Source organism: Miscanthus floridulus, chromosome 18 (genome assembly GCF_019320115.1).
Source record: "Miscanthus floridulus cultivar M001 chromosome 18, ASM1932011v1, whole genome shotgun sequence".
Taxonomy (NCBI): domain Eukaryota; kingdom Viridiplantae; phylum Streptophyta; class Magnoliopsida; order Poales; family Poaceae; genus Miscanthus; species Miscanthus floridulus.
Window position 1 is genome coordinate 54608181 of NC_089597.1, and position 27504 is coordinate 54635684.

General features: G+C 44.1%; 5 protein-coding genes and 1 pseudogene across 8 annotated transcripts; 5 read left to right on the forward strand and 1 right to left on the reverse strand.

The window, feature by feature from the left end:
- Nucleotides 1-1424: 1424 nt before the first annotated feature.
- Nucleotides 1425-7853, forward strand: LOC136520177 (asparagine synthetase [glutamine-hydrolyzing] 2-like). 2 transcript variants are annotated; one of them, XM_066513616.1, is made up of 15 exons: nt 1425-1709; nt 2949-3087; nt 3447-3542; nt 3678-3819; nt 4763-4858; nt 4969-5063; nt 5502-5663; nt 5839-5919; nt 5999-6220; nt 6365-6499; nt 6614-6694; nt 6792-6878; nt 6961-7068; nt 7227-7515; nt 7708-7853. In XM_066513616.1, the coding sequence occupies exons 1-14, from the start codon at nt 1630-1632 to the stop codon at nt 7476-7478; spliced, it is 1776 nt and encodes a 591-aa protein (XP_066369713.1). In that variant the 5' UTR covers nt 1425-1629; the 3' UTR covers nt 7479-7515; nt 7708-7853. The 2 variants fall into 2 exon arrangements, with proteins under 2 accessions (XP_066369713.1, XP_066369714.1); XM_066513617.1 differs by lacking the exon at nt 7708-7853 and having other exon boundaries at nt 1591-1709; nt 7227-7701.
- Nucleotides 7854-8391: 538 nt separating this feature from the next.
- On the forward strand, nt 8392-12122 carry LOC136520371 (carbon catabolite repressor protein 4 homolog 3-like). 2 transcript variants are annotated; one of them, XM_066513866.1, is made up of 13 exons: nt 8397-8768; nt 9162-9325; nt 9401-9466; nt 9548-9600; nt 9684-9765; nt 10010-10090; nt 10263-10355; nt 10627-10659; nt 10762-10838; nt 10926-11037; nt 11121-11206; nt 11275-11359; nt 11515-12122. In XM_066513866.1, exons 1-13 carry the CDS (start codon nt 8471-8473, stop codon nt 11686-11688), a joined length of 1404 nt encoding a protein of 467 aa, XP_066369963.1. In that variant the 5' UTR covers nt 8397-8470; the 3' UTR covers nt 11689-12122. The 2 variants fall into 2 exon arrangements, with proteins under 2 accessions (XP_066369964.1, XP_066369963.1); XM_066513867.1 differs by lacking the exons at nt 11121-11206; nt 11515-12122 and having other exon boundaries at nt 8392-8768; nt 11261-11359.
- A 1014-nt stretch (nt 12123-13136) lies between these two features.
- LOC136520373 (protein CURVATURE THYLAKOID 1A, chloroplastic-like) lies at nt 13137-15861 on the forward strand. The gene is made up of 5 exons (XM_066513868.1): nt 13137-13362; nt 13472-13560; nt 13679-13786; nt 15261-15332; nt 15503-15861. The coding sequence occupies exons 1-5, from the start codon at nt 13254-13256 to the stop codon at nt 15566-15568; spliced, it is 444 nt and encodes a 147-aa protein (XP_066369965.1). The 5' UTR covers nt 13137-13253; the 3' UTR covers nt 15569-15861.
- Nucleotides 15862-18191: 2330 nt separating this feature from the next.
- Nucleotides 18192-19144, forward strand: LOC136522281 (uncharacterized; annotated as a pseudogene).
- A 2387-nt stretch (nt 19145-21531) lies between these two features.
- LOC136521402 (uncharacterized) lies at nt 21532-22202 on the forward strand. The gene has a single exon (XM_066515137.1). It carries the CDS (start codon nt 21621-21623, stop codon nt 21963-21965), a length of 345 nt encoding a protein of 114 aa, XP_066371234.1. The 5' UTR covers nt 21532-21620; the 3' UTR covers nt 21966-22202.
- On the reverse strand, nt 22145-25527 carry LOC136521401 (protein NRT1/ PTR FAMILY 3.1-like). Of its 2 annotated transcripts, XM_066515136.1 has the most exons (5): nt 25379-25527; nt 25069-25286; nt 24397-24965; nt 23006-23947; nt 22145-22620 (listed from the first exon to the last, which is right to left on the reverse strand). In XM_066515136.1, the coding sequence occupies exons 1-4, from the start codon at nt 25449-25451 to the stop codon at nt 23044-23046; spliced, it is 1764 nt and encodes a 587-aa protein (XP_066371233.1). In that variant the 5' UTR covers nt 25452-25527; the 3' UTR covers nt 22145-22620; nt 23006-23043. The 2 variants fall into 2 exon arrangements, with proteins under 2 accessions (XP_066371233.1, XP_066371232.1); XM_066515135.1 differs by lacking the exon at nt 22145-22620 and having other exon boundaries at nt 22689-23947.
- Nucleotides 25528-27504: the final 1977 nt, after the last annotated feature.

The following is a 27504-nucleotide window of genomic DNA, read 5'->3' on the forward strand; positions in this document are numbered from 1 at the left end:
TTTATTTACTACTTACTTTGTATTATTTTCCATTCCATTCATATTTTTCCCATTTTCGCGGCACTTATATGTGTCATTTTGACATGTGTTTAGCACAAAACTTAGCACGGATTTTGTTGGGTCTTGCAATAAACTATTGCATCTATCAAGACTTCATTAATCTAGACTTTGGCTCCACAAATTAAGTCTAGATGTTTAAACTCGTAAGAAAAGTTCCTCCTCCGCATGTTATGCTGAGCGGTGTGCTGGATGTATAGACGGTACGATGACGGAGCCGGAATAAACACAAATGGGAAGGTGGCGTCGTAATTACTCGTGGTCTATCCGAGGCATCATGCTCACGCGAGACGGAGTCGATATAAGAAGGAGCACCTCAGGCGATAGGGACTATTGGATTTATTATTATTTTTTTGCTTAAACAATGGAGACTTTTGGACGGGGGAGTTTGTCTCAAGTATTTTGTATCAAAGCAAACACAGGTAGAGCCCGTTTGAATCCCTAGAAACTAGTTATGTGCTAAAAGTTTGTTGAAAATATGTTTGAATCCTCAACTAATAAGCTCAGCTAATGTCTTACCTACCACCCAACTATCAGTTAGCTATTAATAAAATTTTCTATCTAACATAGCTAACAATTACAAAGTACTCCATCCATTCTAAATTATAAGACATTTCAAAGTTTTTTTGAGAGCCAAAGTATTTTAAGTTTGACTAAAATTACAGAGAGAATTACAAAGATTTATAACATCAAATATATATACTATAAAAAATATATAATTAATAAAGAATCTAACGATACTTATTTGGTATCATAAATGTTATTATTTTATTATATAAATTTAGTTAAATTTAAGATGTTTTGACTCTAAAAAAATTAGAATAACTTATAATTGGGGACGGAGGAAGTGAGTATTAACAGATTTCTCTAACGCAGGGAACAGTTAGCCGGTGGATCAAGCTGACCTAGCTGTATCGACTAATTGCCTAGATACAAAGATTTTTTTTTTCGCTAACTGCTCGCTCCAAAGGCTGTGCATGCACACATCCCAATAGGCCCATGGCCAACAAAAAGAACACGTTGCGAAATCGTGCAGCGGCCAGCTGAAAACCCACTCGCGGCAGGCCGGCAGCGGCGCACGCACGTCCGGGTCAGGCGGAATCCACCTCATCACGTGGACTCGGCAGAATCTCCGTGCGCGGCGCGGTCCAAGATTCTGACCAACCCCGCTCCCAAACCCACATCGAATTTACGCACCTTCACCCAATGGCAAAGGGCCCCACATACATCGGTGCCCCACACGTCAGTGTCTCTCTACAGCTGCACGGCTCGACCCACCGTACGAGCCAAAAGCACCAGCCGCCCTCTTGGTGGGGGCGCCACTAGAGCCGCCAACTAAGACACAGATCCGACGGCCGAGATGCCGTGATTACCCTGCAAAGCCCTAATTAGATTCCCCTTCCCTGCCTAAACCTCCCATTTCGCCGTCCGTGACGCGAGAGACCTCTTCGCATCCCAACGCGGCGCGGCGCTTTTGGGGGCGGAAGCGACACGGGCGCCGGGCGCGGGTGGTGGTGCTAGCAGGCAGCAGCAGGCGACGCTAGGCGAGAGCCCGAGCCGGAGCAGGCCACCATGTGCGGCATCCTCGCCGTCCTCGGCGTCGCCGACGCCTCCCTCGCCAAGCGCTCCCGCATCATTGAGCTCTCGCGCAGGTATGGCGCGGCACCCCACTGTCTCGCCGTCCCATCTCCATCTGTGCCTTTTATGTGGCTTAAACGCGGCCCCGCCCCGCCCCCGCGCCCTGGCCCCGGGCGGGTTATTGGCTTATTGCGGCCGTTTGAGGAGAGGGCGGAGGAAATTTGGTGGCGGGTTGGGATAGTAGAGTACATACAGCACCTTTGGGCAAACGGGATATCTCTGGTTTTTCGAACCCTCTAGTCCACTTGTCGTTTCAATTTATATTAACACCTGTAAAGGACCAGCGATATGTGGTCAGCTTTTGCAAAACGTAGTATCTGTCTCCGAGAATTTAGGAATGAGCTGTGGTGAATGATAGATGCTTAATTTTTCCGAGGGCCCCTGTAGCGCGACAGGGCGTGTCTATGTCGTGAGAGAAATTGGGAGGACCAGATTTTCAAAATGCAACTGGTATCTGCCTACATAGATGTATTTCTGTGAGGTTACAGTCCTTCAAGTGTTCACTTCGAAATGAATATGTGTTTATTCAACAATAGTAATGGGTGTGTACATGCACGTTTCATCTGCAGAAAATGCATGTTGATGGCTTTAAATGTAAATTGTTTGAATTTGAGTAAAATGTAGCATGTATAGATACACTTGATGTCCAGCAACAGGCTTCTGGGGTTTATCTAGCTAGTGCTTGTGGTGGCAAGCGTGGAGGTTTTGGTTCACGATTCCTCTTGTGGAGATTATGATTTCAAACACAAAACATCTCCTTCTAATTGCAAATATAAATTATTGTAAACTTGCGTACATAAATTACAAATTTAGAGGATATGGCTGGGTTGCCTAAAATTTTCTTTGTCAACGATTTATATGACTCATTTAGCAAGTTAGAAGAGGAGTAAAAGAGAAAAGTTGCCTAGAAGTTCCACAGTTGGCCTATGATTAGAGAAAAACTGAGAAGCAGCAGTTTATAGAGGCAATTACTGTGCAGCTTTGGTCCTGCTTCTGTAAGCACACAATTGTAGAGTTACCCTTTTTGAATTTGACTTAATCTTCTTTTAGACTAAATAGCTGTTGATTGTAGAACACAAATTAGTGCCATCTTACTGAAATCTGAAATGAGAGCCAGATGTCTCTTTACTTCAGTGAATATAATTTCTTTGTGCCTTTTTTTTGTGGCAGAGCGTTCTTAGGAATTACAGGGTGCTTGTTATAAGTTTGTTATACACATGCACCCCACTGAAATGAACTTCATAATTTTGTAGGTTACGGCACCGAGGGCCTGATTGGAGCGGTTTGCACTGTCATCAGGATTGCTACCTTGCACACCAGCGGTTGGCTATTATTGATCCTACATCTGGAGACCAGCCGTTGTACAATGAGGACAAAACAGTTGTTGTAACGGTCTGTATCTGGACTAGAAATACAATTTCACTGTATCCACTCATTTCTTTATGCTAACTGCAGAGTTTGCAACAAATTGTTTAATTGTTCTGCCTTTGGTAACTGTCATTTGTTTCCAAAAGTCTGTCATGCCCATAAATAGTGATCAAAGGAATCGATCAAAGGATCCCAATGCCGTGAAAGAGAAACTTCCCAGATCTAGGGAGGCTTAGCAAATGCCCTCATTGAGCTGAGTGCAACTTAATGTGGCATGATATTAACCCACCAGAAGTCTTGATTTAATTAAATCAACTAGAGGAAATATGCTTTTATTTTTGTATAGTTACTTCACCATTTTATCTTCTGGTTGTCATTTCCAGGTGAACGGAGAGATCTATAACCATGAAGAATTGAAAGCTAAGTTGAAAACTCATGAATTCCAAACTGGCAGTGATTGTGAAGTTATAGCCCATCTTGTAAGTTGCATATCTATACCCATTTAACAGTGGCATAGCTTTTACCAACAATTTCATTATCCATCAAAGCATCACCCTCTGTTATAAAGTTATTTAATCTTGGCATTGAGACCTTTTAATATTTCCTTTACACAGTACGAAGAATATGGGGAAGAATTTGTGGATATGTTGGATGGAATGTTCTCCTTTGTTCTTCTTGATACACGTGATAAAAGCTTCATGGCAGCTCGTGATGCTATTGGCATCTGCCCTTTATACATGGGATGGGGTCTTGATGGTATGTAAAGCAAATCAGCTGATTGTTTTGTCCTTCCGAAGAAAATCAGGCATGAATTATGTTTTTGATTCATTTCACAAATAAAACTTCTAGGATCAGTTTCATAAAACTACTACTTGAGGCATCCATTTCATAACTCACAACAATTTGCATGAGCCTTCTATTTCTGTGACTGGCAGGTGGGTCCAATGAAGGTTTGTGAAACTGAGGGCACAAGTAGTAGTTGTACCATGAAACTGATCTTAAAGTTGTAGTTCTTTGATAGTTTGATGCAATTAGTTGTAATTTTGTGAAATGAATTCTATGCTTTTCCTTCTCAAACATAATGTTCTGGAATTTGTCAATGGCTTGCTTTGGTAACTACTGTTGCAGTGGTCAATCATCCTTGAAGTTATGGTCCACATTCGTAACGGGAAATGTCCAGTTACTGCCTAGAACCTCCTGGCATGTTCTCTAGTTCCTGTTAGAGAGATACCACACAGAACACTTAATTTAAGTTTGAATGCTGATCTCTTAGTAAACTGAAATATAGAAACTCCGTTAGCAAGCCCTTAGGCAACGATGAACTGTGTTGTTCGTGCTGGTATGAGCCTACTTTCTTCATGCAAGAAAGATGACAGACTGGCTCTTTTGGAAGTTCTGGTTTTGATTACCAGTCTGGCAGCAGGTTTCTCCTGAATCTGATGTAGAACCATGTTAAAGTTCATTCTGTCATCCAAAAGCAACAGCAGGTAAAATGACTATTATGTCATTTAGGGGGCTATGTACTTATTTGGATAAGTGTTCATTCCTCTGATATTTGATATGTCTGGAACTTTCCTTTTCTTCATCTTGGAAAATATGCAGTGTGGTGTTGACACCAACTCAATTCGTAACTATTTGTCTTTTCTGGATTCAGATTAGCTGCTACTTGAGATTAATTCATAGTGTGCTATGTTATCAGGATCAGTTTGGTTTGCTTCAGAGATGAAGGCTTTGAGCGATGATTGTGAACGCTTCATAACCTTCCCCCCTGGGCATCTCTACTCCAGCAAAACAGGTTGAATTATCTAGCAGACTGTCTCATCCTGCACATAAACCCGAATAGAGTTTTCAGATCCTGAAGCAAAACTGCAAAAGTGCAATCTAAGCTTTTTGTATCCTTCCTAGGTGGTCTAAGGAGATGGTACAACCCACCATGGTTTTCAGAGACGATCCCTTCGACCCCTTACAATGCTCTCTTCCTCCGGGAGATGTTTGAGAAGGCATGTGTCTTTCCTAATACCATGTACTACTTTCATACCCGTTGATACATAAAATATAGTTGATATCTATCTGTTCACTCGTCTTTTTCTCTGTCTCCTTGTTTTTTTACATCTTTTGACACATAGTAATAATGCATTTGATATATTTATGTATGCAATATTTGTTGTCAGGATAACTATTTGAATTTTGTTTCGTCACTTCATGCTTATATTCTATGTTAATGCCTCTGATTAGGTAATGCCTAATTGCTTATCCATGTATTAGTTGATTTTGTTGTGCAATGGGAATTCCAGTTGCTGTGTTGTGCTGTAGTCAAAATGATGATTCGACGTGTTCATTTCTGCACTAACAGTACGATTTTATATAGCTGACATGTTCAATGTCTGTTTGTTTTTCTAAATTATTTTGATTACTGATATTATCTTTCACTTCTGCAGGCTGTTATTAAGAGGCTGATGACTGATGTGCCATTTGGTGTGCTTTTATCTGGTGGACTTGATTCTTCTTTGGTTGCATCTGTTGCTTCACAGCACTTAAACGAAACAAAGGTTGTCAGGCAGTGGGGAAATAAATTGCATACATTCTGTATAGGCTTGAAGGTAAGTTTCTTGTTTACCGTCATTACAGAGCATCGTGTTCACTTCAGCCATCATTCCAGTTCTAACTTGTTTTCTTGTTGCTATGAGTATTTTGACAAAATAAGGAATATCTACTGGGAGTGATATAAGCAGTGGGGACAATGTGATGAAATTCTTCTGTTTTTGTCCTTTGTAGGGTTCTCCTGATCTTAAAGCTGCTAAGGAAGTTGCAGATTACCTCGACACTGTACATCATGAGTTCCACTTCACAGTGCAGGTTCTCAATTTGATTTTCTGTACACTACAGGGAAAAAAACCTTTTAAATTGTATATTTATTGTTTTAAAAAAATACCAGGAGGGGATTGATGCCTTGGAGGAAGTCATCTACCATGTTGAGACATATGATGTTACAACAATCAGAGCGAGTACCCCAATGTTTTTGATGTCACGCAAAATCAAATCTTTGGGGGTGAAGATGGTTATTTCTGGAGAAGGTTCAGATGAAATTTTTGGTGGTTACCTTTATTTTCACAAGGCACCAAACAAGAAAGAATTCCATGAGGAAACATGTCGGAAGGTAAAGATATTTTTTACTGGTGATGTTATGACCAAAGTTTTGGCCAATCATTTAAAGCAGAGTAGCACATGCATGTTGTCTCTTTCATTTCAGCTGCTTAGTCATTCAATCTTGCTCACAAGATCTCTTTTGAATGCTCTTTAGATAAAAGCACTACATCTGTATGATTGCTTGAGAGCTAACAAATCAACTTCTGCCTGGGGTGTTGAGGCTCGTGTTCCATTCCTTGACAAAAGTTTCATCAATGTAGCAATGGACATTGATCCTGAATGGAAAATGGTATGTTGCCATGTGTTACAATAATATCAAGATATCTAATTTCACTGTAATTCATTTCTTTGATTCTAACCAGCATGATTCCTTTCTTGTGACTATTGCCTTGTAAAATTTTAGATAAACCGTGACCTCGGTCGAATTGAGAAATGGGTTATCCGTAATGCATTTGATGACGAGGAGCGGCCCTATTTACCTAAGGTTGGAGAAGTTGCTCTTGATATTTTTGCAATGTTACTTGAATACTTTCTAAATCCCATATGCTCTAACTTATATAGGTTCTATTTTCTGCAAATAGCACATTCTTTACAGGCAAAAGGAACAGTTCAGTGATGGTGTCGGGTATAGTTGGATCGATGGATTGAAGGACCATGCCAACCAACATGTATGCCATATTTTCTTTGTTGAACCTCTCAGGAAGTTGGTCCTTGTTGAACGTGCAGTTGATGTTTATTATTGCATTTCAGGTCACAGATTCCATGATGTTGAATGCTAGCTTTGTTTACCCAGAGAACACACCCACAACAAAAGAAGGGTACTACTACAGAATGATATTTGAGAAATTCTTCCCCAAGGTTTGTAAGATATACATTGCACCTGTAAAGCTATTTTGGTCTGCGTTAAAAAAAAACCTTTGGTCTGTAATAATCCATGCCTTGCCAAAAAAAAATATACCTTGCTGTTTGGGTCTGGAATAATCTTCACCATGAAATAATTCTTTTGATTATTACAGCCTGCAGCAAGGTCGACTGTTCCTGGAGGCCCTAGTGTGGCATGCAGCACCGCCAAAGCTGTTGAATGGGACGCATCCTGGTCCAAGAACCTTGATCCATCTGGGCGTGCTGCTCTGGGTGTTCACGATGCTGCGTATGAAGATACTCCAGGGGAAGCTCCTGCCTCTGCTGATCCGGTCTCAGACAAGGGCCTTCGTCCAGCTATTGGTGAAAGCCTAGTGACACCCGTTGCTTCAGCCACAGCTGTCTAACCTTCTGTTTACACACAGCAATGCTCGAACAGCAAAGGTTGTGCATTACTTGTTTCAGTTTCCTTCAGATCATGTTGTTTGTTCCATCAGCAAGCAATGGAGACATGCTTGTGCTCCATGCTTGTCTGCATCATGTTTGTTTTTTTTATTATGGACTGAAAAGACAACACAGCTTTGTAAATGTTCGTCACTGTGACCAATTTCCTTTGGTTGTTTATGTGATTTGCAGATTGCAGTGGTTAGTATATCTTCCAGACTCCAACACTTGGGATTGTTTGTGACGTGTGCGCACATTTATCTTTTCTTTTCTTCAATCAAGGTTTACATTTCCTAATCTGGAGCGGTGATAGAAAACTACCCAAGAACAGAACCTAAGTAGAATATGAACTTTTCCGTAGATAGAAGTATCAATACTATGGATGAATAGTCTAAAAAAAATACTATGGATGAATACCCATCACCTTGCAGGAGTGAATGCATGCACATCTAGAAAAAAAAAGACACTTTATCGAAAATCCTTTTTTGCTTATTTTTTCCCCCACGCTTCGCTAGCCCTACCAGTTTGTATAACAAAGTCAACACTAGAGCAAACGACGCGCATCGTGCTCTAATTTCTGTACTTTAAGTTTGTGACACATGAATTTCTTTTTCGCCCACCTGGACTATCTTGAAGCTTTTTTTTTTACGATATTTATTTTACTGATGATCCCTGAAGAAGGCCAAGGGATTGGGTGATGTAAATTCTGTAGCATATTGTGGGTCTTGTTTGGCTTGCTGAAACTTACTGAAAAATACTGTTCTTACATAGAAAAATATTGTTTCGGCTTAAAAAAAAAAAAAACACGCCGAACCCGCCATTTTCTGGTAAGCCGAACGGGGCCGTGGTCGACTGGTCGTCATCGTCAATCAAAAGATGCACGGGCCAGATCTGACAACCCTAGCAAAGCAAGCCCGTCAATTTCCATCCCCTTCGCCCGCGCAACCGCCGCGCCATGTCTCGAAGCGGGGCAATGTCATCCACCGCCTCCCCGCGCGCGCGGCTTTCGCCGCCGGCGCCCGCCTCCCACCCGCCGCGGAAACGCGGCCGCTCTCCGTCGGCTCCTGGAAGCACGGCGTCGTGGCGCGCGTCCGCCGAGAACACCGTGCCCCTCGACCACCGCCGCCGCTGGCACAACCCGGAGCGTGCCCCTGGTCGCGTCTGGCAGCGGTTCCGCGCGCCCCAGCCTGCCTTGCCCTCCTCCAGGCTTTGGGTTTGCTCGGAGGACGCCTCGAAGTGCTCCTCCTCCGGAGGTATTCGTCGTGCTTAGTTATCTGACATCGCTTAAATTTAGCAGAAAATAGTTCCCAGTTGCCTTTGCTCACCATATGTTTGTCTATATGCCTGAGTATGCTCGCGGTGTTGCTTTCTTACTTTTTTTTTTTTTTAAAAAAAGAGCTTTTCTTACTATATGTTAAGTGTTGCTCCTAGGAACTGACTAGGGCATTGTCCACTTAGTGCAAGTAAGAAAATTTGTTTGTGTCAGTGTTTTTTTTTAGAACATGCACCCCCCACCCCCCGTGAATATTGTGATTGTTGTCGGACCTTTGCCATGCATCTGTATTGTCTATTTCATGTGGAATGTTCTTGTGAGCTGGACGCAATTCTTTCATGGTTGATTCAGTGCTCGTGCTTTGTTTTTCTAGATGCCTGCACTATCATGTCATACAACATCTTGGCTGATTACAATGCCCAGAATCATCCTGACCTTTATTTGGATGTCCCCTGGGATGCATTGAGATGGGATTCCAGGAGGCGACTTATTATCCGTGAAATTAGGCACTGGGATCCTGACTTAGTGTGTCTTCAAGTAAGAATCCAGTCTCAATGCTAATGATGACATTCTCGCACTGTACTATGTAACGCTTCGTTATTTGGAAGCTAGGAGGTGGATAGGTTTCAGGATATTGCTGCAGGAATGAAGAGCAGAGGGTATGAAGGTATATTTCAGGTACATCACTTCCTTCACAAAGACATTTTCTTTCAAATATTTCTGTGTTTCAGTTCTTAAGTGACAGTTTGTGATCATCAGAGGCGAACTGGAGATACTAGAGATGGATGTGCCATGTTTTGGAAGTCAAAACGGTATGGATGATGCATTGACCTTTATTATATTGATTGATCTGAATAAAATGGTATTTTCATTTCATCTTTGTTTCCAAATGTAGGTTACATCTGCTTGAGGAAGATAGTATTGACTTTAGTGAATTCAATCTGCGAAATAATGTTGCTCAAATATGTGTTTTTGAGGTACCTGAAGTAGCACTAGTTAGTTCAATGGATAATTCCATATGATTGTACATTTTAAACAAAATCATAGAAAAAAACCATGTGTATTATAAATTACAGAAACTGTCCACTAATTACCGTAAGCTGTAAAATCTGGTAGTATTTTTGTAGCTCTCTTCATCCATTTACAGCTAAGTAACCATTGTTTCATTGCTGGTATATTGAACATTATTTTCTGAATGCTTCTTACCTATTTATTTTTCAGCTTAACGGAGCACACAAATTTGTACTTGGGAATATTCATGTTTTGTTTAATCCAAAGCGGGGTGATATAAAACTGGGCCAGGTATTAATTTCAGCCTCGTTTATTGCCGTGTGTATTCTTTGTACATATATCTATTCTTATGGACATGGCCTATTGCGAATAGAATTTATATTTTTGACAATTAGCTACTTTCTGTTTCACCACCATAGAACTTTATCCAATTTATTGTTCTCCATTTTGATTCTGCCTGCAGATTCGCATGCTACTTGAGAAGGCAAATGCTCTTGCTGAAAAATGGGATAAAATTCCTATCGTGCTTGCTGGTGATTTCAACAGCACACCTGATGTATACCTTTATTGCTTCTTGACACATGATTTTTTACTTATAGAACAAAATTATGTGTAGCAAGTTTCTTGTTATACAACTGCAATGCTAACATAGCAATATTCAGAAGTGATATACTATAAAATAGTTATGTGTCCATGGTAGTGCGGTGCCACTAGGCCATCTTAAGTTTGTTATGATATCTAATTTGAAGAATGTGGGAGCCTTTTTGATATGTTACTGACATTTTTTATTTCTTCTGTTATTTCTTTTTCTTATTTTATGAGAGCAGAGCGCTATCTACAAGTTCTTGTCGACAATGAAGGTAGAGTGATGCCTTAGAACTTCTTGAGGAAATTATAGTTATCCCTAGTTATTACAAAATTTAACCGACAGTGCACATTGCGTTTGTTTTTTGTGTAACCAGCTGAACATTTCTTTGCATGATAGAAGGCAGTTATCTGGACTTGATAGCTCTGAATTTGGCCTGTATGAGCTTTGTAGGTCAGCAGTCTTTCTTGTCAGATCACTATTAACCTAGTGCATGTCTTCTTTTCCTCTACTGAAGACTTATCCTGATATTTCTCATAGTCTGCTCAAGTATCAATGGACTGATGAAGAAGTGAGAAATGCAACAGGGTGTTCAAATGTCATGGTGGCTGAACATCCATTGAAGCTCAGTAGTTCATATGCCATGTTAAAGGTACATGGAACTTCAATTGGGAGAACGACGACTTTTGACATTTAGATTACGGCTTCAAATGAAACTACTGCCTATTATTCTAGGGAAATTCAAACAATAGGGGTCTTCATGGTGAACCCTTGGCGACTTCCTATCACAAGAAGTTTCTTGGAACTGTTGATTATCTGTGGTATGCTTTTAAATGTTTGCCTGATTCTTGTTGTATGTATACACAATGTGACAGATTCTTTGTTGAAGGCACACTCGTGGAATTGAATGCTCCAGAGTTTTGGACACGTTACCTATAGGTGTTTTGAGGAGAACGAGGGGTCTTCCAACCAGGGTAATACCCCATCTGTTTTGCTCCGTAGTAATTTAAATAAATACTTCTGTGGAACAACAGCTTAATCTTAATCTTAATCTTTGGTGATCCTGAAATGTGGATCTTTTTATGTACTATATCTGTAACTGCTAATTTGTGCCATAAATCTTTTTCAGGAAATTGGCAGTGATCATTTGCCCATTGTTGCTGAATTCGCTTTCCCGGAATCAGGTGAGGATGATTCTGGTGAAGAAGATGAATCGGAGCAAGATGACGAGTCTGATAAAGAAATGAGCAAAGCGCAGCACTTATTTTTCTCCTCAGATAGTTCCGTTGAAGTGACTGAGTGATTCAGTATTAAGTTGGTCAAAAAGGTTTAAGTTATTCAAGAAGAGGGAGTACGGTGCACCAGGGACTACATTGCATCTTTCGTGGCCCATAAACAGATCGTCTCTGGCTTCAGTGCACAATGAATTTCTCGATACCTTGTCCGTGTACGGCACAGGATCCTGCTGTGCACAGAATCAAGTACCACATTGAGCAGAATCAAGCAAGTACGGGCAGCTGTGTGAAATGCAAGATTGCAACGAAGTAGTCTGTACGAAGAAGAAAAGGCAATTTTGTGACGTATTTACTCCGTGTCAGATGGTTATAACTATATAATTTTTTAAATAACTGGCAAATGGCCCTGTCCCATTTTCCATAAAAATGTACTTATAAAACACTATGGTACACCCATAAAGGGTTACAACCTAAGATCTATAACTATATTATGTTTACTGTTTGTACTTTGTTCATTCCATCGGTATGCTAGGTTAAAAAATGTACCTAGGAGCATACTATGTTTCTAGGTACCAGTAATTGTGATATGTTTGCTAGAACCAAGGGGTCTTTCTGCGGAAACCTTCATGAGCAATTGCCTTTTTTTTTTAATGTTTTTCCGCTTATCACAGATAGCGAAAAGTGTGGGTTCCTATTTTTGACATCCAAATAATTTAGGTGGGTTTATGGGTGATGCTGGAGATACTGTAAGATTTTATGTTTTTTTACAACGCATACTGGGAGCTTTATTAATTAAAGACAGTTACATCATTTAGTACAAACTCAACAATAAAGCTAGGGGGCTCATCGTCCCAAATACAATTTGTCTTGGTTTGTATAGCTCGCCTTGCCAACTTATGTGCAACATGGTTTACATCTCTGTTACAATGCTCAATAGAAATATCATGAAAACCACTCCAAATAGTGCTACATTTTTCCTTCCACCCATTAATTCTAGTTATTACTATGTCAATCAAATGCCGAAAATAATCACTCCGATCTGATCTGCACCCACTAGCGCTGACAATCCCAAATATTTGTCATTCAACATTTCTGTCGTGGTGTTAAGAATTTTGCACACCTCCAGCTTACATCAACATCTGTATTACTTGAGAAAAAAAATGCTAGACTTAGCCTCACTGATCTTCTGTCCTGACTCCTGAGCCTGCGCAATAGCGTGTCAAGATGTCCGATAGACCGTCCGCGTTCTTTTTATCAGCTTGCATAAGAATGAGCGAATCGTTTTCCCGGTAGTTACTAGACGTTATGTTTTAGTACACGAGTCTCTGGCTCTTTGCCGGAAGCTAAGAAACAGTCCGTCGGTGGGCCTGCCGTTCTAGTACAATCAGTCCCCGGAATGAGAGGCCATACATGGATTTTCAAGATAGGGAGGCAGCCAATCACAGCCAAGCATATGGCCACGTGTGCACTCACCACTCAGGGCGAGAGGACACAACAGGGCACGGGCGAGACCTACGTGCACAATAACCGTTCCACTTTGGTCCATAGCAGCGCATAGCCAGCACACCACAAAGAGAGCGAGAGGCCGAGAAGCGCTTTAGCCGTAGCGATAAGAGTGAGCTGGTGCACCGGCATGGCGGCCACGGCGTACTCCGTGGCGCTCCTCGGCGGCGCACGCCTGCCGGCCGCCCCGTGCTCCGCCCTCCTCCCTCGGCGCAGCGTCTGCCAGCTTCGCCTCCAAGGTAATAACTAGCTGGCTCAGCCGGTTTTGTTCGTCACAGCAGATTGCTCATCTGACGTCGTTTTAGAGGATTATTCACCCGTGCTTTGGCGATTCTCGCGGCGTTGCAGATGCACAGCTCTCCCTGCTCCGTGTGAAGGCCGCGTCCGAGGACACATCGGCCTCCGGCGACGAGCTCATCGAGGACCTCAAAGCAAAGGTACATGCCAATTGCCGGCCGTCCACATATCTGGCATGTATCTATTGGCCATCAGGCAATGCGCGCATGCCTTCTTAACCTCACCCCTGCTGTGCTTTATTTGACTTTTGACTTGCAGTGGGACGCCGTTGAGGACAAGCCCACCGTCCTCTTGTATGGCGGCGGCGCCATCGTCGCCCTCTGGCTGACGTCCGTGGTCGTCGGCGCCATCAACGCCGTGCCGCTGGTATGTAGTTGTAGTGTCCGTGTCCGTGAGGGAACACCTGGCTATTATTCAACGGCAGCGCTGACGCCCGGACGTCCGATGGATCGGGCCCTTCGTACCGCGCCTCGCCCTCTCGCACAGGATCACGTTCGAGATCGAAACCGCCCTTCCTTCGCTCCCCGCGCACGGAACCCGCCCGCCCCCCGCGCACGGAACGGATCGAATAGAACGGGTTTCCCATTCGCCCCAACCTCGCCCGCCCCCAACGCACTCCCATCATAAAACTGTTTGCAACATCAAACAAAGCACAATGCAAGGTGAAACATCAGAACAAGTCTACTGCAACATCAGAACAAGAGCGACTGCAACAACACAACAAAGCTACTGCAATACGAGATGCAACATCAGAAAAAATACTAATGCAACAAAGAAAAATTACTTGTTGTAACAACAAACCAAAGCTACTGCAACAACAGAAACAAAAGCGCAATGTGAGATGCAACATCCGAAAAAAGACTAATGTAACAAAGAAAAATTACTTGTTGTAACAGCAAACCAAAGCTATTGCAACAACAGGAAATAAAAGCGCACGCGAGATACAACATCAGGAAAAAAGACTAATGCAACAAATAAAAAAACTTGTTGCAACAGCGAAACAACACTACTGCAACAACAGAAAAAAAACGCAATGCGAGATGCAACCTTAGAAAAAAAGACTAATGCAACAAAGAAATATTGCTTGTTGCAACAGCAAAACGACGCTATTGCAACAACATAAACAAAAGGCTCAATGTTAGATGCAACATCAGAAAAAAAAACTAATGCAACAAAGAAATATTGCTTGTTGCAATAGCAAAGCAAGCCTACTTCAACAGAGCTCACCGAAACCCTAGCCACCGCCGCGTCCCTCAGATCCAGATCCAGAGGAGGAGTAGGAGGAGGAGAGCTCAAATCCAGATGAGGAGAAAGGAGATAGAGGAGGAAGGCTCAGATCCAGAAAAGGACCCACCTACCTCGCCGGAAGCCACCGCTGTCGCCCTCCTCTCCGATTGCATGGAGGTCACGGAGCAAGGGAGGGATGTAGGGAGGGAGGGAGGGAGGGGCGGCTCGCCGGAAGCCACCGCCGCCGCCACCCTCCTCGGGTCATGAAGGGAGGGTGGGAGGGAGGGAGGGAGGGAGGGGCGGCTCGCCGGAAGCCGCCGCCGTCGCGACATGGAGGTCACGGAGGGAGGGAGGGGCGGCGGCGCACGAGCAGAGCGAGAGAGTGGATGAGCCGGGAGGAGGAGAGGGTGAGAAAAACGAGAGAAGTAAAGCGCGCGGACACGGGATGGGGATGGGGAGGGCATCGAGTGGGCGGATAAGACGAGACGCCGATCGAATCGTTTTTTGACGCGTGTCCAAAAACGTCGGACGTTCGAGTAGGAGCATTACCGATTATTCAAATTCCAGTCCAACGCTCTAAATTGCGTTAATCGGCCGTGGTGTTCTTGAGCAGCTCCCCAAGATCCTGGAGCTTGTTGGGCTCGGCTACACCGGCTGGTTCGTGTACCGCTACCTCCTCTTCAAGGTAACCGAGTGCTAGAGAGAGCGTGCATATAAAATTGTTTTGCACTTTGTCTTAATCTTGTTCAGATTTCTTAGCTGTTTTATCTTGAACTTGTGCGTGCATCTCTACGTGTTATACAAAGAAGCTCTCTTACAAAAATGTCTTTGGTTCTTCTTTTACTCCAATTACAGGAAAGCAGGAAAGAGTTGGCCGCCGACATTGAGACCTTGAAGAAAAAGATAGCTGGAACAGAATAAACTCTCATGGAAAGCTTTAGAGGGTCCTTTCTTCTTTGGAAAGATATCTAATCGGAGAACCGTACCAATGCAACTACTTGAGTACTACTGCCCACCATGTGTTGTGTGCTGTATATCTTCTGTATACAAAGGAAGCTTCGTTTGTTGTGTAGAAGCATTGTAGTTTAAATGTATCGTATTACCTATCTGCTAAATTCTTCTTTTGATTTAGCAAATAGTGTGTGTAATCTATATCAGTATTAAAAACCTTATTCGTTAAGATAAATAATATATATAATTACAACATAAACAAATATCCCCTTCATTCAAAATTCCAAATTCTAGGTCACCTTAGTTTTGTTCTAAGTCAAAATCCTTCAATGTTGACCAAGTTTTTAGAAAAAAAAATACATTAATATCTACAAGTTCAAATAAATTATCAAGATATATTTCATGAAAAATTTAATAAAGCTAGTTTTTAGTTACATGGTACAGACATAGATGCCCATCATAAATATGCAAGCACACTCAACTCTATGAACACACACAAAAACCCTATTGATATGAGCACATTCAAAATACTAAGTCAGTGAAGTCACCACATGTCCGTTTTTGTCAATGGGCACATTTTCTACTACCAAAAGAATAGCTCTGATAACTTTTTTGAGGGAAGCTCTGTTAAATTTTGACAATAAGAAAAATGCAAACACTCGTGCAAAGTGGAGGAGGCTTCGTTTGAGCAAAGTGGAGGAGGCTTCGTTTGAGAACTATTGCTCGTGTGAGCTCTGTTTGTTGTGTACTGCATATATGTGTACAGAGTTATCTTTGTTGTCTAGTAAAATGATGTAGTTTGTTGTAGTTTAAAAAAATATGTAGTTTGTTGTCTAGTAACGATGTAGTTTAAATATATTAAATATATTGTACTACTTACTATTAAATTCTTCTTTTGAATTAGCAAATTTGCGAGTACTTTTGTACATACATAAATAAGAAAGTTAAATAAATAGTGTTTGTAATCTATACATTTACAAAAAATCTAATCTTTGATAGGTGACAAAAAATGGTGATCTGTAATAAAAAAGTGGCAAATCATATTTCATGATATTGTAACGCTTAAGCAATTTTGACCAAATTTAGCAACTGCTATTTTGGGACATGCCTATCTAAAACTCATGTTTTTGAAGGCTTTCGACGCTCAAGTACTCTCTCTGTCCACAAAAGAATGCAATTCTAGATGTATTGTTGGTTATCGTGTCTAAACTTTAATCAAATATATAGGTAAAAGTATTAATATTTATGACACCAAATACATATAGTATGAAAATATATCTCATGACAAATATAATAATACTTATTTGATATTATAAGTATTATTTTTTTATTTATAGTTAGTCAAAGTCAAGATACTTTAACATGGTACTTTGTTAGAATTACATTCTTATGTGGATGGAGTGAGTAATTTGTAGGGTCCAAACACTATGAAATATGATCGACAGGCATTAGTATAATTTAGCTGTTTCTTGACACTTGGTTTTTGGTCCATGGGATTAAAAAATTAAGGATTTAGATGTGACTTGTGGCTTTAAGTGATGCTCATAGATCAACGACACATATTAATGAAAACAAATTTGCTATATCACACCTGGGTGAAATCATTTCACCCACATCCAAATTTTTAATTGCCAAGTTCCCCTTCTTCTCTACCTGTTGCGAGCTCTAGTGATGTTTTAGGGTGGGTGGGTGGGTGGGTCGTGGGTGATGTAGGGGAGAGGGGGTTAGCGTTTGGAGGAGTTATACATGTTTTCGATAGACCTAAAGGGAGCTTCAAGATGAGCGGTGGTGGCGATTGAGATTAAGATGGCTGGCTGACGAAGCGGTAGTGTGAACACATTAAGCCCCTAAATTTGGTTTTAGTGATTGATGAACATATGCCTATATGAATGATTGATGAACACACTATATAACAGACGTGTATTTTACAAGGGGGTAATTACTATTATTAGTGATATTTATGGCTACATGGTATTCTTGGCCATGGATTTCAGATTCTATATATACATTGGACCAAAGGATATGCACAAAGGTTAGGACACTATCGTATCTAAGTGCAAACTTGATCTCTGTAAGTAGTACATATAGGTCATTGATTTTCTTCGACCATTCGATTTAAGAGGGGTTGAGATGCTTGATCTAGTTGTTGATTTAACGGTGCTATGCTTTCAGTGGTAGACGACGTCCCTATTGACAGCGAGATGCCTGTGGTGACTTTGTGAATCTCGAGATCAGTCAGCTCAGTCATTCGGAGGTGCTCATAGGGATAGGGTTTGCGTACGAGTAAATGTTTACTGTATAATTAAAAAAGAAGAAGAGATGCACATGCGTTACGGCAAAAAAGAAGATCCTAAGGGAAAAAATACAAAGAAGATCCAAGGAAAAAAACAATCTCTTTAAAAAAAAAAGGGAAAAATACAACTATCCTCCCGGTTTTGGCCAACTCAACTGTTGGTTCGGTCCAGTGGGCTACCTCGACACAGGCCAACTAGATCGTTCAGACCTCAGACTCAGCCTGTCTCCGAAAGTCCGAATCAGTCCGTGGTCCAACCATCGCATCGCATCGCATCGCAATCTCCTTGCCTGCTCCAGAATGTTCCCCTCCAGCTCCGCCTCCACCACGGAGCCCCGCTTCCTCCGCCCCTTACACCGCCACTTCCACCGCCATCGCACCCCGCCGCGCCATGGCGGCAGCATCGGCGGGCGGCCCAAGCGACCCGCCGCCGACGCAGCAGCAGTCTTCTCCCACCAAGGCGGTGCGCGTGGTGGTGAAGGGCCGCGTGCAGGGCGTCTTCTTCCGGGACTGGACCGTGGAGACGGCGCGCTCCCTGGGGCTCGCTGGGTGGGTCCGCAACCGCCGTGACGGCACCGTGGAGGCGCTGCTCTCAGGGGACCCCGACAAGGTCGACGAGATGGTGTCCCGGCGGATCCCCGTGGGCCCGCCCGCCGCCGTCGTCACCGCCGTCGTGTCCTCCCCCGCCGAACCGGTCGCCCCCGACGAGGGCTTCCACCGCAAGCCCACCGCCTGACTGGTGGGCTGGTTCGTCGGCCATCCGTGCGGCGTGGTCATTGGCGAACGGCGCCACTCGCCTGTGGTAATCAATCTGCGGAAGAACACGTACGTTCTTTTCCTGGAGATTGTTAGTGCTAATTTACGGCGTTGAGTCAAATAATCTCAATCACGACGAGGAGCTGCTTCGATGAGTGGACCAGGATGGTGACTGCTTGATGCATGCACTCGGTTCTTGTGATCATGTCTTATGCAGCCCTGTGAACTGTGGTGTTTCTGACAAATATGCCGTGCCTGTAATTATCTGTTCTGTTCCGAGAGAGAACGGTTGTGGATGGCGCATTGGCGCATAGATTTGCTTTCAATATTTCTATGGATTGATTCAAAAAGGAAAAACTATGGAGATTGTCAGTGTCCACGCTACAGTTCATGAGAGATGTGAGAGGATCATCGATGTCCGTGTTGCATCTCTTGTTGGTGATGCAACAAATGAATTTGACTCCAACTTAATCCGGTGACTACAATTTAGGAGATATATCGGAAGGATGTTGTGTAGGGTGTTTGGATACTAATAAAAAAAATAAATTACATAATCCGTCAGTACTCTAAGAGACAAAATTTTTAAGCCTAATTAATACGTTGTTGGCATATGTTTACTGTAGCACCACGTTGTCGAATCATGAACTAATTAGACTTAAAAGTTTCGTCTCGTAAATTAGTCACAAACTATGCAATTAGTTTTGTAATTAGTCTATATTTAGTACTTTATATATGTGTCCAAATATTCGATGAAACAACCAAATTTAGGAAGGTAACCAAACACATTGATTAAACTACTCGCTCCGTCCCGGTATATTTACACGTTTGGAGTTAAAAAATTTTCGGCCTGAACCAGCAGCGGACGCGTGCAGCAACGGCAGGAACCATCCGAGCAGTGCAGCCCTAGACAGTCATCCAGTCATCCGTATGCGACAGCCTATAGCCGCACAGCGCTAGCGTGTCCGACCAAAAAAAAATAAAAAAAGAACTAAAAAACAAAAGGAAAAAAATCAATGGAGGCTCCATTGGGCCATCTAGATGCCCGGGGCCGCGTGACCCATCCTGCAATAATAAAATAAAAAAGGGCTGCCGTCTGTGTGAAATGACGCTTCCCGTACTGGAGAACTCTCTTGCTTCTCCAGAGTCATCAGTCCACCATCACAAGCGGCTGAGACGTTTAGTTGCATGCCGAATCGGTGCCGCCAGAAAGCATGTAACACTGTAGTGTACTGTATTATTTTGTTTGTATTTGATAATAATTATTTAATTGTTGACTAATTAGGCTTAAAATGTTCATCTCGCAAAGTACAACCAAACTGTGCAATTAGTTTTTGATTTCGTCAACATTTAGTACTCCATGCATGTACCGCAAGTTTAATGTGATGGGGAATCTTCTTTTTGTATAGTGCCAAAGTTTGGATTTTGGTGGAACTAAACATGGCCGTATTTTGGTAATTTTCCATCTGTCTTGGTTGTCGTACCCAATTATAGAAATACAGATATTTTGGGATGGAGGGAGTAGACACCTAGAGGATATTTTCCTAAATGTCATGATTTATTGTGTTTAGCTTATTTTTAAAACTCATGTAGAAATAGAGTCGTTAAATACTTGGCTAAATGTTTGGCAAATTAGATTCAATTTTAGTGAAACCTATAATGCAATTGTCAATCTTTGTCTATTTTTTTTCACATAGAATTTTCTCTCTTGTCACTAACTCATGTTTCCATATTCATTTCAAAGGTTTTTTTTACAACACATTTCAAAGGTTGATGTACTTGATTTGCGTAGCTTAGGACTTAAGAGATCAAGCTAATAGCTACCACAAGAGAAGCAATATCTCACCCAAGTAATCTCCAGCGTCTTCTTAACACTACTTGGTGTACATTGTGTGCCTTCCTAACACTACTTGGTGTACATTGTGGGTGTAAGTAATCTCCTAACACTACTTGGTGTGTGTAAGTAATCTCCGGTGTCTTCCTAACAGTATTTGGTGTACATTGTGTGTGTAAGTAATCTTCAATGTCTTCCTAACACTACTTGGTATACATTTTGTGGGTATACTACTTGCGGTGTTTTTTTTTTTTCTGAACACTTGTCTGAAATCTTACCCATAGGAAACTATCACCCAGAGCTACTGTAAAATTTATAACTTGTATAAACTACATGCATTTGAAGAAATGAACTAAAGGGTCTCTTGAATACAAGCCATTAGTATAGCATACCAAGACTGACCTTGCAATAATATAATCCAAACCAAAGAAACAATACAACCTGAAAAGGAACAAGAAGGCCATTAGCTTAGTAATAATGAAGAGGTGATGTTTATAGGCACAAAGCACTACAAAATGTTGCATATATAAATATTTGTATCTCCAGTAAGGATGGATTTTTTTTGGCCAAGACTCACAAGAACATGGGTTTTTTTTAGACAAGATTGAGGATATGCATGATTATGGTGTGTGCACTGATGCTATGGAGATAGCCCTTGATGCAGGACTCATGTTGAAGATGTACATGCAAATGAAAATAATGCACATCGACGTAGAAAATGACACAAGCTGAAAGGCAAGAAATATATGCAGCATTGCTTGCGAGAAGTAACCATGGAAAAGGGACACTGCGAACATAGATAAATAATACCACATTTTTAAAAGAATGTAAAACAAAACAGCCCACAAAATTTATTGAGCCGGGCTTGGGCTTGCCGGGTGGGTCCGCAACCGCCGCAACGGCACCGTAGCCCATCACACCCTCTGCCACGGGCCGCGAGCGCGACCCAGCCGAACAGGGTCACTAAATTTATTGGGCCTGGCTTGGGCTGTCCTACTAGGGCAGGCCTTGGCTTTCCAGAATCTCCCAGTTCCAGCAGTTCGTTGCTTCGGCCGTCTCGTCTCGTTCCTCTCCAAGTCTCCAGTCTCCACGGCCCGCTGCTTCCACAAGTCCACAACCGTACCACCACCACCACCGCGGCCATGGCCTCCTCAGACGATCCCGACGCCTCCACGCCACCAGCCGCGCCGCAGCTGGAGCCCGCACGGAAGGCGGTCCGCGTGGTGGTGAAGGGCCGCGTCACGGGGGTGGGGTTCCGCGACTGGACGGCGTCCACGGCCGAGTCGCTCGGCCTCGCCGGTTGGGTCCGCAACCGCCGCGACGGCAGCGTGGAGGCCCTCCTCTCCGGCGACCCCGCGAAGATCGAAGACATGATAACCCGCCGCCTCCCTGTCGGCCCCCCACCCGCCACCGTCACCGCCGTCGTCCCGTCCCCGGCCGAGCCCGTCGATCCGTCCGCCGGGTTCGAGATCAAGTTCACCGTCTGATCCGCCCATCCCGCGACAGGGTCGCGTCTCGCCGCGCGTCCTATTATGTACTACTACTAGATCAGAGGCGACAGTGCACTGTAGTTTGTTTACCTGAAAAACTCTGCTTGGGGGAATTCGTGTCAGATTGTGTGTGCAAACCTGTTTCCTACTACTAAGTCTGATTATTAATAATCTGTAAGCTATGCCAGGATTGGAGATCGAATTGTTTCTGGCACCGAGAAATGTGTTGCATAATTTGCCTTGACAACTTTCAAAGACTGTTGTCTGAACAATCTCTGTGTTTATCCGTAGACCCTAATGTACAATCAGATTCCTATATGTATTAACGTCAAGGTTCAACATGTGCCTCATGCTTGCTTCCTAGTTACAAATATATATAGTTGATTTGTAATTTTTAGCTGTGCCAAGTCTCAGGACCAGACCAGATAGCTTCTACCAGACTGCCATTGACAAAGCTGTCAACTGTCATTTGACCATTGACAATGAGCCTGTTCGCCAGTTGGTTTCTGGCCTGATAAGCTCGGCTGGTGCTGATTTGTTGTGAGAGGAAAACACTGTTGGCTAGTTGATAAGCCCTGACTGAAACCAACAAAGAAACATGCTGATTATGAGGTTGCTTGCCTGAACAACCTCCCTGCATTCCTTGATCTACCTGCAATATTATGAGGATTTTAATCCAGATGCTCACATACATATAGTAAAGACTTGGAGCTTCTGACAACCTTCATAAAACTAATACCGTCTCCAACAAGGAATTCATGTGGGCACCCAAACCTAAAATGGGTAGTAAAAGACCTAAAATCAGCCTCCAATAGAGTATCTATACGGGAGACCTATTTTGGGTTGTCTGAAAGGCACAACCCAAATATGGCCATCCTCTCTCCTGGAAACCCATTTGCAGAAATGATTCTCTTTTGGGTCTTGTTGTTAGAGAAGATGCCGAATAGGTATTGAACATTTTGCCTGTAATGCTACTCAAAGGATAAATTAATCTTGTATTTTGGGTGGTGTTGTTGGAGAATTACTACTGGTAGTACCTTCTTTCTACCTGCGCATAGCTGAAAGGGTACGCTGCTCAAACCTTCTCTTGCAGCTCCACAATTGCCTTGCCGCCTTCTTCCTCCTCTTCCTTGTGGAGCTGCACAGGCTTGAACCTGAACCGCTTGGCGCAAATGGCGTAGTACAGCAGGTTCATGACCTGCAGCATCGTGACGACCCAGTAAAAGTAGTCCAGCCTGCCGTGGTTTATGTTGTCCGGCAGCCAGTTGGCGCCGCCGGGCCCCGCGCTCCAGTGGTGCACGACGTCCACCAGCAGCGTGCTCGCGTAGCTCCCCAGCGAGATGGAGAGCCAGAAGAGCGCCGTCGCCGTGCTGCGCATGCTCTCGGGCGCCTGGTCGTACATGAACTCGAGGTGCCCCACGGAGGTGAAGGCCTCGGCCACGCCGTGCAGCGCGTACTGCGGCACCAGCCAGTAGGCCGACAGCGGGGACGTGCCGGCGTCCGTGGCGCCGGCCGCCACCGCCGCGGCGTCCCTCCGGTGCCGCTCCACGAAGCCGGCCACCAGGGTGGCGAGCACGCTGATGGCGAAGCCGACGCCCATGCGGTGGAGGAAGGAGATGCCGCGGTCCAGCCCCGTGAAGCGGCGCGCCACGCGGACGAGCGCGCGGTCGTAGATGAAGAGGGTGAGGAGCATGGCGAGCAGCCCGAAGACGGTCATGGACCCCGCGGGGATCTGGAACGTGGACAGGCCCGGCGCCAGGCGGCGGTCCATGGTGCTCGCCTGCTGCAGGGAGAAGGTGTGCTGCGTCGATGACCCCGTGATCACCAGGATGCCCGCCGCCCAGATGGGCGCCATGCGGATCACCGACTTGAGCTCCTCCACGCGGTGCACGGTGCTCAGGCGCCACGGGTTCGGGACAGGGACGTCCGTCAGCGTGACCAGGTCGCCGTCGGTGACGATCGCCGCGCGGTCAAAGAAGCTGCATGCCCGGGGAACGGTCTCAGTTGAGCTCAAATTTGGAGTGACAGTTTAGTATCGAAATTCGAATTTATGTTATGGGCGAAACATAAATTTGGAGTGATATGGTTGAAATTAAATTTGTAGTGACAATTACAATTAACCGAGACTGCAATCACGCTTGTTCCTTCAGGAAACAAACGTGGACCCGTGCGTTGTGATCTTTTTCTCTCATCAGTGTTAAAGTCAAGACCGGACAACACGAGAAATTGTACCGTTGCGGGCTTGCAGCATGGCACGATGTCCATTTTTGGCGCCACTTGACATGGCCTTGTGATTAGATCTGCCCTGTCCGTGATCCTTTCTTGGCAATTTCTTATGCTCTATCGGCTAAAGATTGTGGGTTGTCGCCAGTCGATGCAGTGCACGGCAGTGGAAGAACAGAGCAAGGCAGCGGACGCAGGTACGTACCTGAGCTGATCCGTGTGCACAAGCTTGCCGTACATGGAGATGGGCGCGTCGAGCTCGTCGTTCTCGTACAGCCTCGCGGGGTCGACGTCCGCCGCCGGCAGCCGCCGCTTCTTGACAGCGGCGACGACCACCTGCGCTAGCCGCGTGAACGGGCTCCCCGCGGGCTCCAGCCTCCGGTACATCGGGTACCCGGCCACGAAGGCGGCGACGGAGACGCCCATGCAGAAGGCCGGCACGCCGAGGCCCCAGCCCCAGCCCACGTTGTCCTGCACGTACACCACCGCCGTGACGGCCAGCAGCATGGACGCGCCGTTGCAGAAGTAGTACCAGTTGAAGAAGCCCCAGCTCCGCACGCGCTCCGCCGCCCGCGACTCGTCGAACTGGTCCGCCCCGAACGCCACGATGCAGGGGCGGTACCCGCCGGCGCCCACCGCGTTCAGGAGCAGGGACACGTACAGCACCGCCAGCTGCCACGGCGCGGCCTCCTGGCACGTCACCGCGCCGCCCGGCTTGCACGACGGCGGGCGGAACCGCGGCAGCGCCGCTGACACCGTCAGGAGCGCCATGCCCTGTGCGCCATCCATCCGGCAACGTCAGTGATCATTCATTCGCAGCCTCAGTTCACCACCGGCCCACGTATGCTGTATGCATTGCTTGGCAATTGGCACGTACGACTTGGTAGACGACGGAGGCGGCGGCGATGGTCCAGAAGCGGCCGATGCAGGCGTCGGCGAGGAAGGCGCCGATCAGGGGCGTCGCGGCGGAGGTGCCGCCGAAGTTGGTGAGCGTGGTGGCGGCCTTCGCCAGCGGCATGTGCAGCTGCGTGGTGAGGTACGTCAGCATGTTGGTCGAGAAGCCCACCACGGCGAGCTTCTCCGCCACCTCGTTGGCTGCGGGTGTAAGTGCAAACGCAAAAAATCAAACCAATTGAGATTAAGACCACCAGAAAACACAATTGCTGTTGATTAGTAAACTCTCTTACCGAAGATGAAGGGCATTGTTCTAAGACCACCCTTCTCCCTGCCCGTCATCTTGCTCGTTTCCTCCGTGGCCATGGCCGCCTCCTTCTCCGTTCGTGGTGGTGGAGGCGAAGCGCTCTTGTGCAGTTCTGCACAGCCACAACTGTGCCTAGCGTACGTAGCAGCCATGGCCATCTCCACTCCACTTATTTATAACGTAAAACAGAGACCATACCACTCCGCTACACTATACATTAATTATTTGGGTTCTCTATATCTATATGCACTTTTTTAGTATTAGGCTTAATCCCCATAAGTGAGAAATACTAAAGTTATTACAGAACACAAATGATTACAATAAAAACAATCTATATCTATATACACATACATTACTCTATTATTACTACTTTATAATTATAATCTAATATTAAAAGGAGAAAATTTCTTTCTCCGCCTCTCGGGCAGTCACTTTCTCCCGGTTCATCTATTCCTTTACTTCCACGAGTGTAATAGTCATATCCGATTTTATTAAGAGTAGTAGTACATGACAAATCAGCACGATCTATGCTCATACTAATTAGAATAGCACGCGCCCAGTTTCGAAAGAGAATTCGAATCGAAGACGTATTTGAATGGATGGCACAAACTATATGCCTCGCTCTATAAAAGGGAAGTGTTTTCGGCCATATTGCCAACACCCCCTGGTATCTTCCCTATGGGTACAAATGGGTTTTCGTTTGTAAAACAAAGAAAACAATGAAGTGGTGAGATATAAAGCAAGGCTTGTGGCACAAGGTTTTACGCAAAGATCTGGAGTTGATTTCAACGAAACTTACTCTCTGGTAATGGGTGGAATAACATTCTGATATCAAATATCACTAGCAGTACAAAATCATCTATCTATGCAGTTGATGGACGTAGTGACCACATACTTGTATGGGTCATTGGATTATGAGATATACATGAAAGTCCCCCAGGGAATCAGTATACCAAATCCTAGGGCAAATCGCAACATGTGTTGTGTTAAGTTGCTGAAGTCATTATGGCTTGGAATAGTCGGGCCGAATATGGTACAATTGGTTAAGTGAATTCCTTACTCTTAAGAGATACACAAACAATGATAACTACTCGTGTACGTCTTCACTAAAAAATCGTCAACATGATTTTGCATTATTTTGATATAGGTTGATGATCTTAATATCATTGGCAACAAACCCGATATTAATGAAGTACAACATCATTTAAAGATGGAGATTGAAATGAAAGATTTGGGTCAAACCAAATTTTGTTTAGGTTTACAACTTGAGCATCTTCATTCTGGTATATTTGTATGCCAAGCTGCCTATGTCTAGAAAGTATTTGAGAAATTCAATATGGACAAGTCATATCCAACAAAAACCCTGATGGTAGTGAGATCTTTAGAAATTGAGAAAGATCCTTTTAAACCACAGGAGGAAGGAGAAGAAATATTGGGACCACATGTCCCATATCTTAGTGTCGTATGTATCTTGCTAATAGCATCCGACTAGATATTGCATTCGCAGTAAACTTTCTGGCAAGACATAGTGCTGCTCCTACCAGACATTATTGGGTAGGAGTTAAAACTATTTTGAAATATCTCAATGGCACAAGAGATCTTGAATTGTTTTACAGTAAAAATCAAGACCCACTTTTGTTGGGATATACAAATGTTCATTATTTATCAGATCCCCACAATGACAGATCGCAAACAGGCTTTGTATTCTTGCAAGGTGGAACAACAATATCTGAGAAGTTTTCAAAGTAGACGTTGGTGTCTACTTCCACCAATCATTCTGAGATAATTGCTTATATGAAGCATCATGCGAGTGCATATGGCTTCGCAGAATGATAAACCACATAATGCAATCATGTGGTATTGGTGCACTTGAGACACCAACCATTATCTTTGAGGATAATGCGGCTTGTGTTGTGCAGACGCAATCAGGTTATATTAAGAGAAACCTGACAAAACATATTACTCCAAAGTTATTCTATTCTCATTAGCTGCACAAGAATGGAGAAATTTAAATCTTGCAAACTAAGTCCGGTGATAATCTTGCGAATTTGTTCACAAGGTCTCTACCATCTCCACATTTCATAAATGTGTTGAAGGAATTGGTATGAAAAG

Bases quoted from the DNA above. Each gene is read 5' to 3' on its own strand.
- LOC136520177 (XM_066513616.1), top strand. From the start codon at position 1,630: ATGTGCGGCATCCTCGCCGTCCTCGGCGTCGCCGACGCCTCCCTCGCC. The intron at 1,710-2,948 runs GTATGGCGCGGC...ATAATTTTGTAG, and splicing joins ATCATTGAGCTCTCGCGCAG to GTTACGGCACCGAGGGCCTG. The intron at 6,695-6,791 runs GTTGGAGAAGTT...TTCTGCAAATAG, and splicing joins AGCGGCCCTATTTACCTAAG to CACATTCTTTACAGGCAAAA.
- LOC136520371 (XM_066513866.1), top strand. From the start codon at position 8,471: ATGTCTCGAAGCGGGGCAATGTCATCCACCGCCTCCCCGCGCGCGCGG. The intron at 9,766-10,009 runs GTACCTGAAGTA...TTTATTTTTCAG, and splicing joins CTCAAATATGTGTTTTTGAG to CTTAACGGAGCACACAAATT. The intron at 11,038-11,120 runs GTACATGGAACT...CTATTATTCTAG, and splicing joins GTTCATATGCCATGTTAAAG to GGAAATTCAAACAATAGGGG.
- LOC136520373 (XM_066513868.1), top strand. From the start codon at position 13,254: ATGGCGGCCACGGCGTACTCCGTGGCGCTCCTCGGCGGCGCACGCCTG. The intron at 13,363-13,471 runs GTAATAACTAGC...GCGGCGTTGCAG, and splicing joins CTGCCAGCTTCGCCTCCAAG to ATGCACAGCTCTCCCTGCTC. The intron at 13,561-13,678 runs GTACATGCCAAT...TTTGACTTGCAG, and splicing joins TCGAGGACCTCAAAGCAAAG to TGGGACGCCGTTGAGGACAA.
- LOC136521402 (XM_066515137.1), top strand. From the start codon at position 21,621: ATGGCCTCCTCAGACGATCCCGACGCCTCCACGCCACCAGCCGCGCCG.
- LOC136521401 (XM_066515136.1), bottom strand. From the start codon at position 25,451: ATGGCCACGGAGGAAACGAGCAAGATGACGGGCAGGGAGAAGGGTGGT. The intron at 25,287-25,378 runs GTAAGAGAGTTT...TTACACCCGCAG, and splicing joins AACAATGCCCTTCATCTTCG to CCAACGAGGTGGCGGAGAAG. The intron at 23,948-24,396 runs GTACGTACCTGC...CCGGGCATGCAG, and splicing joins GTGCACACGGATCAGCTCAG to CTTCTTTGACCGCGCGGCGA.